General features: G+C 39.5%; 1 protein-coding gene across 1 annotated transcript; it reads left to right on the top strand.

Annotated features, from left to right (window-relative positions):
• The first annotated feature begins 1,385 nt into the window (after nt 1–1,385).
• On the top strand, nt 1,386–11,718 carry CCNH (cyclin H). The gene is made up of 9 exons (XM_064736868.1): nt 1,386–1,574; nt 1,658–1,780; nt 2,885–2,958; nt 3,189–3,399; nt 3,700–3,863; nt 5,553–5,623; nt 8,013–8,124; nt 8,653–8,713; nt 10,410–11,718. The coding sequence occupies exons 1-9, from the start codon at nt 1,437–1,439 to the stop codon at nt 10,452–10,454; spliced, it is 999 nt and encodes a 332-aa protein (XP_064592938.1). The 5' UTR covers nt 1,386–1,436; the 3' UTR covers nt 10,455–11,718.
• The last annotated feature ends 91 nt before the right edge of the window (nt 11,719–11,809 follow it).

The following is an 11,809-nucleotide window of genomic DNA, read 5'->3' as shown; positions in this document are numbered from 1 at the left end:
GGCTTTGTTAACATCCTTCTAGATCTGAGATAATTGAATTAGATCAGTGTTGATTACACTTGTTTCAGCGAAACTTAAAGTTTCAGTAATTTTCCCAAACCATGTTCCCACAATACTGGCTTATCACAACCTTGCTAAATGCTGGCTCTAATGGCATATGACAAGGTGTAAAATTTCATTGCCTCAAAATAATTAAAACAATTAATTAGAAGAGACAATTAAAATAATTAATTTTAAAAATTATGAGTAAAGTTATGTCATTTCCCACACTAGTTGGCACAAGGCTTATTAGTCACAGATGTAGAGAGTTAAAACAAAGCCACATTTATCCCTAGTGTTTGTAGTAAGCACTGCATGATACGAAACAAAGCATTAATCCTAAATAGGGATCAAACGCTATTGTGCTAAGGTTAAAAGAATTTTCCCCCACTGCTGCATAAACTCCTTTTAAAAGAACACAAATTGTTGGGTAACACTTTTAACTACAAGGCCTGTGACTGTCCACAAAAGTATGTTCTACATCCTTTCTGCACATACTTTAAACACAAATATTAGATACTACACAGTAATATCTAAAATTTCTGGCTGAAGCATGGAGGTTATGAAATGCTGCTTCCTTAAAAGCATAATTGGATTTTATATCTAGTGGTTATCTGGGGAAAGCAGGAGACTACTGAAGGAACTTAAGGGAGCAGAACCACAGAATATTCTGACTTGGCAGAGATCCACCACAATCATAAAGTTCAGTTCCTGGGCCTGCACAGGACACTCCAAAAATCACACCATGTGCCTGAGAGCATTGTCCAAACACTTCTCAAATCCATCAGACTGGGTGATGTGACCACTTCCCTGGGGAGTTTGTTTCAGTGCTCGATTACCCTGTGGGTCAAAAACTTTTTCCTGATATCCAACCTAAACCTCCAATGACTTAACTTCATGGTATTTACTCGAGTCCTATCACTGGTCACCACAGAGAAGAGATCAATATCTACCCTTCCTCTTCCCTACAAGGAAGTTGTAGGCTGCAATGATGAGGTCTCTCCTCAGTCTCTTCCAGGCTGAACATTCCAAGTGACCTCAGCTACTCCTCATATGGCTTCTGCTCCAGGCCCTCAGCATCCTGATTGCCTTCCTTTGCATGCTCTACAATAGCTTAATGTCTTACATTGCGGTGCCCAAAACTGTCCCCAGAACTCAACGTAAGGCTGCACAAGTGCAATGCAAATTTGCATGTATATATGAATAAAACCGAAAGAGAAACACAAGAGTGCTGCTATTCTGCAAAAGTTTATGACATATTGTTTTGCCACAGCTCTTCCTTAAACCGGAAAAGTTTGGAAAAGAAAACGGAAATACCCCTCTCCCAGGAGGGAGTGTCCTGGGCCCGCTCCGCCGCGCCTCACGCACTAGGGCGGCTCCCGGCGTGCCGCGCGCGAATGCGGCCATGTTGCTGGGAAATGTTCTACAGCAGCACGCAGCGCCGGCACTGGACCTTCCATGGCGAGGAGGAACTGGCGCGGCGCCGCGCTGAGGGGAACCGCCGGGCCCGGGCCAGGGCAGCGGCCAGCGGGAAGGTGCGCGGGGACACAGGAGTTGCGGGCGCGGGGCGACAGGGTGAGACTGCGGCGAACTCAGGTGCGGCTTTGCTTCTCCCAAGGTGCCGCCGGGCGACCCGGTGCTGCTGGAGCCGCACGAGGAGCTGGCGCTATGCAAGTACTACGAGAAGAGGCTGCTGGATTTCTGCGCCGTATTCAAGCCCGCGATGCCGCGGTCCGTTGTGGTAAGCGAGGCGAGGAGGAGCCGCCGCCTCGGCCCTCCTTATTCCATCGCCTGCTGCCTGCTTGGCTTGTTCTTGAGGGCGCGGATGTCTTTAAATCTCGTTATCTCTTTTCTCTTTTCTAGCACTACAGTATGTGGCCGCTTTTTTGGTTGTTTTGTTGTTTTTTTTTATTTCGTTTTCTGACACGTGTAGCCGTTTCAGAATCTGATGTTTTTCAACGTTATCTTTTGCTTGTGGCTCTTAAACTTGCTTGGGTGACTGAAACAATCTCCCAGTCGCTAAAGGAGACGATCCGAAATTTGGGTTCGCCTTCAGATGTTTCACCAGCATTTGTGCTTCTCTGACCACAAAATAACCTGGATTGTATACTGGCAAAATATTATCCTACAAAGGAAAAGCAGAATTACCATGAACTGATGTGTCTTGAATGCAAAAGAGCGTCTTTCAGAAGGGAGAAGTGGGGATGTAGAGGTGAAGAATGGAGTGAAATTGTCTGTCTCTCTCTCACTAAGACATTAAGGTGTATGATTTATATTGTCCCCTGTTAATTCTTCCTTTTCCACGCAGGTGTGCTGAAGAGCACCATGCTCGAGGGTGTCTTTGAAAGATGGCAGTCACTGCCATGGCATGTTCTGTGCAGCCAGACTGATGTTTGAGAAGTAGCTCCTGCAGAGTCTTATCTTGGAAAGCATCAGCTTTCATGCTGATAAACATGCTGCAAAATTTACTGATGTAAAAAATCAAATGGTTTGAATTGCTTGCAGCTTTCTGGATAATTTTTTTCAGCCTTTGATTTTTAAATTTCATTAAAACACCCACTTCTTTTCATAAAGATACTGTTGGCTTTTTAAGCATGTCTAAAAAAAGAAAATCAGTTTGTATTACAGTTGTAATGTAAGGTTCTTGCAGGCAAAAGTAAAGAGTTTGAAATACTTAATGACATTTAATGGCTGTATGTGTCTTAGTGGCTCAGTGTATCCTGTATGCCTGTAGTATATATGCAAACTTTCGTGGTTTGTGGGTGTTTTTTTTATTTTTATGTATTTATATTTTTTTTTTTTACTCAATTTTTATTTTTTTCCCTCCCCATTTTTTTCAATTTAGGGAACAGCTTGCATGTATTTCAAACGTTTTTACCTCAATAATTCAGTGATGGAGCATCATCCTCGGATAATAATGTGAGTTATCAACACTTCTTGATTTACTCTATCAAATGAAATATTAGAGGTATGATCTTTATATTTTTTAAGTCCTGAAAAAAAACCAAGAAAGAAAATCTGAGAGCTTAAGTAGGAGTAAAGACAAAATATGGTCAGTTTCACTGTATTTTTGCTGTATTCAGAACAAATGGATGAATGGATGCTGCATATGTCAATTGTTTGCTTTTTTGGTTTTTTCCCTCCTCAAGGCTAACATGCACATTTTTGGCCTGCAAAGTAGATGAATTTAATGTATCCAGTGCTCAGTTTGTCAGTAACCTTCGAGAAAGTCCACTTGGACAGGAAAAAGCTCTTGAACAAATACTGGAATATGAACTGCTACTTATTCAGCAACTGAACTTCCATCTCATCATCCACAATCCATACAGGCCATTTGAGGGATTTCTAATTGATATTAAGGTAATATTCTCTGATATGCTTATGCTCTGTGTAGTAAAGTAATACAAGTCTGTCATGCATTGTCTTGAAAAACTTTATTTCCTTTTGTGCCTGTGATTTAAAAGATCTAATTTCTATAGTGATAGATACCTGAAAGATAGTTGTTTTACTTGTGGTCTTTAAGTTATTTAGGATGTTTTTGGGATAAAGATATTGTCTGCTACTTTTCCACTTTATAAAATACTGTTGAATTGTGTGTTCTGAGCTTATGAACAGGAATGACAAAACAGCTGCCTTTTTTTCTAAATCATTACTTTATAGACTCGCTATCCAGTGCTGGAAAATCCTGAAGTTTTAAGGAAAACAGCTGACGACTTCCTTAACCGAGTGGCTCTGACAGATGCATATCTGCTCTTTACTCCCTCACAGATTGCTCTCACTGCGATATTATCTAGTGGCTCAAGAGCAGGAATTAATATGGAAAGGTAGTGGTTTTTTTCTTATATGCGTGATTTAAACAATCTCTTTGCTTCTTGTGTAAAATTGTTCTGCTCTAGACATTCTTAACTACTAGAATTGTGTATTTACTGATTGCTAGCACTTGTCTGTTCTTTATGTTTTAGAATAGCAGTAGTACTGTTCATTTTCACAAATAGGTGATGAAAGCAGTCAGTTGCTGTCTGGTTTTTATATTCGTTTGGAAGGAGTTAAAAAAAACTGATGACTTTGCCTTAATTAGATTAGCGTAGGATTTTCAGACTCAGTTTGAGGGTTACACAGGGAAGAAAGTGGAATTATGGTAGAAACTGAGAGTCAACTGAAATTACACTAAACTGACAGCTGATGGGCATGCTGTAACGTGCTGTGTTTGGCTGCTGCAACTGTTCAGTTTCCACGGATATGCACCAGGGGTAATGTGTTGCTTTAAATCAATCTTTTCTTTCGCTTTTGTGTCCTTGCCACTGGTGTTTGCAGAGGTACTGTCAAACACTGATACTTTTACTGAACTGTGTAGTTTGGTTTAGTTTTCTTACAGTTTTCAGATGAGCTGAAGTAGTTGCTGTAATGAGATGTACCTGGCATGTTTTAATATCATGCCACTACCTGTGAGCATTTTGCATCTGGAGTGTAACACCTGTTCTAAATCCAAAATGTTCTTTTAAAATTAAATCTTCCATCTGTTCTAAATGTATCTCAAATCTCTCTAGTTCTGACATAAGGAGTGTTGGGAGTATTCCTTACAGGATTCACTCTTCTGAGAATTGTGTATAAACATTCAGGTGCTTACTTTAACTTGAAAGTTGATCTCATTCTTAGACCTGTGTTCTGTACGGCTCATGCCAAAATTTAGAGAACTGTGCTTGCAAAAAGGACGAAAATAATTTGTAGATAATGTGTGATTCAAGGTGTCTAAACTTTGTTGGCATATTCAGGAAGAATTCAAGTCTTCGTTATCTGTTTGCACCATACAGTTGTTATAAGCTTGTCATTTACTGTTTGATGTGAGTGTTTGCTGCCAGACGTGAGAGAAGCTGATGGTCTGTGGTCAGGTGCAGCTCTAGAATGGTACAGAACACGTGGGAGTTGGAATACCTGTTGCTCTTATGGGGGAAAGGATAGAACTCCTTGGTTGTTGTGGGTGTTGGTGAGGACGATTGCTCATGTCCATTTTATCCAGGCAGTCTGCATTAGTGTTCTTACTAAAGAGAAGTTTGATCTCATTGGAAAGAGGAAGAGACCCATAGGCTCATGCAAGACAGCATTTAGTAACAGCTTTCAGCTGCCAAAAGAAGCAGGCCTGTCTTGCATGCTCTGCTATTGCTCAGTCTGAAAACCACTGTAGTAATTGCTTGTCCTGTGGGCATTTTGTACAATAGCATGATGTTGTCATAAAGTCATAAACTTAATTTGACTTAGCTCTCTGAGGCTTAGAAATACTTAATTTGGCAGTATTATTTCTTCATGACTGGTGGAATATTTTTGTTACCTTCTTAGTGACAGATTAGCTTTTTTATCACTTTATAGCACTTCAGTAAACAAAGCGTTCTTACTTATATAATTATAAAGCTCTGGGAGATGTTAATTAAAAGTAATACACCTTTTACTAACTTAAAAATGATTGCAGTAAATTATTATGACACTTTAAAAATTTATTCTTCAATGTCTCTTTGCAGCTATTTATCAGAAAGTCTTATGCTGAAAGAGGACAGATCAACCTTATCCAGATTACTAGATGAAATGAAATGTAAGTAAACATTGGAAAATTATGTTAAAGAATATCTCAAAATGAGGAAAAACCATCTTTTTCCAAATTACAAAAGCTTTAGATAGAAGGGTCTGCTTCAAATGGTTCTCTTCACCTTAAGGCATGCATAAGTAAGCTGCAGACAGTAGAATGAGCTACCCAGGATGTGGATGGAAGAGGAAAAACAACAAAATGAACAAATAAATTAAACAAATTAATATGAAAAAAGTAAAAGGCAGAGGACATGCCTGATGCTTTCAGACATAAGTGCTAGAGTCAGTTAAGTGCTAGCAACTGATTGGGAAGTGAGAAATTTGAGAACTAGATAATGGTATCTGTAGGACAGAATGAAATTGCTTTTTAAGTCACCGTATCTTAAACATTGCAGTTTCAGGCAAAGCCTGCATGTAATTACTACTACCAAATAAAGGACTAATGTGATGTGCCAGTATTTATACTGCACATCTGGTTTGCAGCTATAAGATGTTTCAGAAGATGCTTAGTTTCACTAGTGTGAGAAATATCTTTGTGTGTTTGTGTATATTTTACAAATATTAAGAATGCTACCGTGGTAAAAGGAAGTGTAGTACACTGATTTTTACCTTTTTGTATTTAAATGAAAAGGCTGTTATATGAAATTCCCAGTAGGTAATCAGTTACTGAATGCATTAAGCTAATGCATGCACTTCAAATGGGAGTGGTGGCAGTGAAACTAGGCTGGCTGACATGAGGAGTGAATGCACCATACAAGTAACCAGGGTCTACAAATTCAATTTACCTTTAATTTATAAAATTTAAGATGTCCTTTACTTTCTGGTCTTCTAACAAATCAGGTCTTTAAACTTCCATTGCTGAGATGGAAGGGAATGCTGGGATCACTTACTCTTCAGTTTTTGTGGATGGTAGCTTTAGCCCAAAGGTAGCTCTTCCGTAAACATAAGATGATTGGAAGGAAATTTTTCAAACATTTGTAAATTACTTCTACATAGTACTGGTGGTAGAGAAAAAAAAACTTGTAAATTTAATTTGCACTATTAGAAAGACGGGAACTGGTATTTTTTTAGGACAGCAGGTACAGTGTTGATTGCAAAAAATACCTGTATATTTTGAAGCTTGTTAGCAGAATAATGTGAACTCTGCCTTAAGGAAATCCAGTGTGGGTGATGCTGGATACTTGTTTCAGTGTAGTTACAATGAGGAAAGGAAGGATGACCTCTTGGCTCAAGCCTGACTATGACATAAGCAATACTCAGCCACACTGGAGACTGGATAGGGTTGTGTGATTCACAAGTGTGGTGGGTTGACCCCAGCTTGATGCCAGGTGACCAGAAAGACCCTATCACTGACCTCCCTAGCTGGGCAGGGGAGAGAAAAAAAATAGCAAGTTCATGATAAGAGCAGGGAGAGAGGTCACTTACAGTTACTATCATGGGCAAAACAGACACAGCTGGGGGAAATTAATTAATCACCTATCAAATCAGAGTAGGGTAATGAGAAGTAAAAACCAAATCTTAAAAAGACCTTTCCCCCACCCCTCCCTTCTTCCTGGATTCAATTTCACTCATGAATTCTCTCTGCAGGGGGACTAGTCAGCATATCATGTTTCTGTTGCTCCTTCCTCCTCACATTCTTCCCCCATTGCAGTGTGGAGTCCCTCCCACAGAGAGTTATCTACAAATTTTTACATGAGTCCTTCTCACATGCTCACAGTTCTTCATTAACTGCTCTAATGTGGGTACATTACACGGGATAGAGCCCTTCAGAAATAGGCTGCTTCAGTGCCAGTCTCCCATGGGGTCACAAGTCTTGCCAGCAAACATTCTGTAGTGTAGGTTTCTCTTCCCTACATGGTATGGTACATAGCATGGTATTCCCAAGGGGTCACAGCCTCCTTCAGGCACATCTACCTGCTCCAAAATCGCCTCCTGTAAAGGCTGTAGGTGCAGCTGCATACTCCACACTCCTGCTGACCTCCATGCAGAGAAACAGCTGCTTCACCATGGTCTGCACCAGGAGAATCTGTTTCTGTGCCTGGAGCACTTCCTTCCTCATGTTTCTCCCTGACCCTGGTAGACATAGGGTGTAGATATTCTCATTCCTCTTTCCAGCACCCATTTGTGTTGCATCAGTTTTTGGATTTTGCTCTTTAAATGTGTTATCACAGATGTACATCCACTATCACTTAATAGGCTTGGCCTTGGCCAGTGCTGGATACATCTTGGAACCATCTGGCGTTGCCTCTGTTGTGCATGGGGGGAGCCTCTAGCAGCGTCTCACAGAAGCCACTCCTATAGGCCCCCCACTACCAACATCTTGCCATGCAGACCCAACACAACAAGGCAGAATAGAAATTATCTGTGTGCTTACAGCTGTGTTGTTGCCATTTTAGGCATGAAAAATCTCATTAAAAAATATGAACTGCCGAGGCCTGAAGAGGTTGCTGCTCTAAAACAGAAGTTAGAGAAGTGTCACAGCTTGGACCTCTCATTTAATACAAACCCGTAAGTATATCTTGGATGTGTTAAACTTTGGCCTTTTTTATTGGCATATGAACATTAATATTTTCTTACCTGTGTGAGTGACGGAAAATGAAAACCCTTAAATGTGCACACAGTGTTTGCCTGCTTGCTGTATCTACTGGAAGCTGAGGTCAAAGATTCAAAGTAGTGTTTTCATTAATACATGAACAGGTTCTTATGTGCAGATCTGCATGGCAAGCTGATTATTTTGTAAAACAAAACTGGAATACTGAGTGGCTTCTAAGGTGTGACCACTTGATATTGTATGTGATGAGAACTAAGGGCTTTAAAATCAGGTGATTAAAACAAGAATGCTGTAAAGGCTTAATGTTTTCTTAAGAATTATGTGGATGGAAAGGACTACACCCTGAACTTCCAGCAAAATGCAGGCTGAGACACTGGTATTCTTTTTTTATGAAACAGGTATGTCCATATTGTAATCCTGGGGTCAAATGATGACAGTCTTAGCTTACAAAAATACCTAAGCATTTCACTTTTCTTCCGGGTTAGGAAGAAGAGGAAAGGTTATGAAGATGATGAATATGTCACAAAGAAAAGTAAAATGGATGAGGTTAGTAAACTTACTATACAAGTTTTTCCTGGTTTTTTTCACCCTTAATGCCAAGACAAAAGTGACACAGCTACTGAGATAAATTTATGCATCTGTATTACAATTTAATTTGTTGTGCAGACTGAACATTTTTCAACTCTTTTTTCACTTTAAATGAGCCAGATTTCATACCTGACTGCACTTGAAGTGTTCTTGAACACCCCTGTCTTTTGTGGAAAGGGGAGTGAACATGCAGACCATGCTTCCTGCTGTTTATTGTGCTTTGGAAGTTTTTATTTACTTTATTTGGTTTCTTGCTCAAAGCAGTATAGAGTGTTGGCCTAAATTTATGTCAAGACAGTTTGTTAACAAGGCTGCATGAATTAAGGATTGGTTGCTAGTAGTACTTTGCGTTAAAAGACCAAGTATAACTAAGGTGGAGTGACTCAACAAATACAAACAGTGCTGTCCTTCACATCTGAGATGAACACCTTCCAGAGCTTTTGTTTGGACAATGGGCAGGAGAGAGTCCATGCTGGCAGTGGAGTTGAACCCTTTTTAATTGGACTCATTTTGATACTAAAGATGCTGGATACTGATAGTCTAAGACACACTAAGGATGGCATTTAGAAAAACATGCTAACATCTAAAGAGGGTCACCTACCAAATTGTGAAGATAAAAAGACAAGATTTGTGTCTTGCTATTAGAGATTATCATAGTAGGTTGATGCTATAGTGTAAAATTAGACTCTAAAACATTATTAAGACAAGATTATAATAAAATTGGCATTGAAGGTATATGCTAACAAGATGTGGGACCTTGAACTTATTTTATAATTTTATTGCTGCAAAAATTTTTAGTAAGTTTTCATTCCAAATGCCAGTCTTGAAAAGTATACTAAAACTGGCAACTCCATAAAACAGGCACTTGGAAAACTGTTCACTTTATGACAGAATGACTTAGAACTAACAGCTCCGTATGAGCTTTGGAGGTTTCACTTATTCCCTGCTCCAGTTTAATTTGTATTAGTTACTCTGCTAAGTCTGAGGCAATTTTGATTTTGGATCTTCTTTTTAATTTATATCTGTTATTGTTTCCTAAAGGAGTAACCTGATAGGATATTCACATAGCCTACAGCACTTCGTGATCAACTTTTTTACAGTTCCAAAGGTGCTGAAACTCACGGTTTTTCATCAGTGATGTATCTGAACTGGGTTTCTACTTGTGTATATTTTGCTGAGTAATAGCCACATGAAAGAGCAGATCTCTGCTGGCCAGGACATTAAGGAGAAAGTGTGCTTAACTTTTGTAAAACTTACAGTGTGTGCGGACTGCTCATATCTTAACAACGGTTTCATTAATCCTGTAGTTAGCTGATATTAGACTGTAATCTACAAAGCCGTAAAAAGCAGAGGACATCAGCAGAAGGTTCAGTATGAGCTATTTTGGAAATCTCTACATAGTTATCCAACATGAAGCTCATGCTTCTTTATCTCAGGTGCTGAAAAGAGTGTCTAACATGACTCTGTGTCCATGACTGTAAGCGTAGGTATGGATAGCTAGTTTTAAGGTTAAAGGCCTGAATTGCCCCAAGTTAAAATTTTTTTTAGTCTTCTGTTCATGGAATTTCTCAGTAAGTTCTTAAATCCAGCCCATAAGCACCACACCACGACACACAAATGTTGCTTACGGTGCTGTGTTTTTTCCTTCTATTAGGAAGAGTGGACTGATGATGATCTTGTGGATTCAGCATTACTTTGAAGGAAGATGGACTCCTACCACCCTCTGGTGTCAGGTGTGACTGCCTGCCACAGGTTCCTTATTATGTGTCGTAAGATCTTTGTGCTGTTAGTTCTTACCTCGGCAGTAAAGACTTTTACTTTCCTAAAAGAAAAAGTTGTGGTTCATTAAACCCTCATCCATTACAAGTCCAACACTAGTAAGATTAGCTTCAAGAAATCTGGCCCTTGTTTTTGATTCAGAAACAGTTTGATATGGCTGCAGTGTAGTGTTAGGAGCACCAGCTGATTTATTGCCTTTTCATATACCCAGTTAGAGTTCTACAATACAAACATGCAGCTTTGGGTGTTTCCCAGTTTGATTGTCTTTGCTGCATTTTGTGTGTAACAGGTAAATTAGGTAGGCAGCTCTGTCTTCCAGTTTGTATTTTTACCATTTTATATTGCCTGTACCAAAGCAGCCAAATCTACAAAAGATTCCCTGTTACACACTCTCAAAGTTTTAAGTAGGACACACTGAAAGGTAAATTACTTACTTGTCTGAGATGCAGTTTAATGTAGACTTGACATGGTTATGGAACAATCTAAGAAAAAGACTTGTCTAGTAACAAGGTGTTGCAAATGCATGTATTTTCACTATGGAAGAACATCACATGTGTCTGCCCAGTGCCATACATATGGTATCTGGGAGCTTTCACCTTCAAGAAGCTGTTCCAGCTGGAGACCAGGGCAACACAGCAAGAGCCACTTTACTATTCCAGCAAAGATGCAAAAGCAAAGTCTCTGATTTTATGTGACAGTGATTTGGCAGTTCTGTTAAGACAGGAAAAACACTCTAGGTGTTGTAAAGATTTGCAACAGTGTTTGTATGTTAAAATTATTTATGTGGTTATCCCATTGGTCTTGTCAGTGAATCTTTTTATTCCCTATTATTATATCACTGCCTAGAACATAACACACAGTGATGATGAAATACCCTTTAAATCAACAGCACATTTTACTTCTTAATTTTTTTAACAGTTTATGGCACTGTGGTGGGCAGGAACACTGGACAAGGTTGCTCCAAGCCTCGTCCAATGTCACCTTCAACACTTCTGTGGACTGGGGTATCCCTGGCTTCTCTGGCACTCTGCCAGTGCCTCAGCCCACTCACAGGAAAGAATTTCTTTTTATTAAATCTCAACCTACGCAGGGAGCTTTAACATATATTTTCTCACCCAAAAAATGTACAAATTAAGGCATTAGGACAAGGTAATGCTGTCTGAGGACTCATGCTCAAAAAGTGACACATTGTAAACACTGCAAAGTATACCACCAGTGCCGACACTAAAAAATTTCCACAGTAGCCAGGAAGCCAGTTTCCATAGAGTTAGAAAT

The sequence above is a fragment of the Zonotrichia leucophrys genome, chromosome Z (genome assembly GCF_028769735.1).
Source record: "Zonotrichia leucophrys gambelii isolate GWCS_2022_RI chromosome Z, RI_Zleu_2.0, whole genome shotgun sequence".
NCBI lineage: Eukaryota > Metazoa > Chordata > Aves > Passeriformes > Passerellidae > Zonotrichia > Zonotrichia leucophrys.
This window is presented reverse-complemented; position numbering and strand designations above follow the sequence as displayed.

Bases quoted from the DNA above. Each gene is read 5' to 3' on its own strand.
- CCNH (XM_064736868.1), top strand. From the start codon at position 1,437: ATGCGGCCATGTTGCTGGGAAATGTTCTACAGCAGCACGCAGCGCCGG. The intron at 3,400-3,699 runs GTAATATTCTCT...ATTACTTTATAG, and splicing joins GATTTCTAATTGATATTAAG to ACTCGCTATCCAGTGCTGGA. The intron at 8,714-10,409 runs GTTAGTAAACTT...TCCTTCTATTAG, and splicing joins AGAAAAGTAAAATGGATGAG to GAAGAGTGGACTGATGATGA.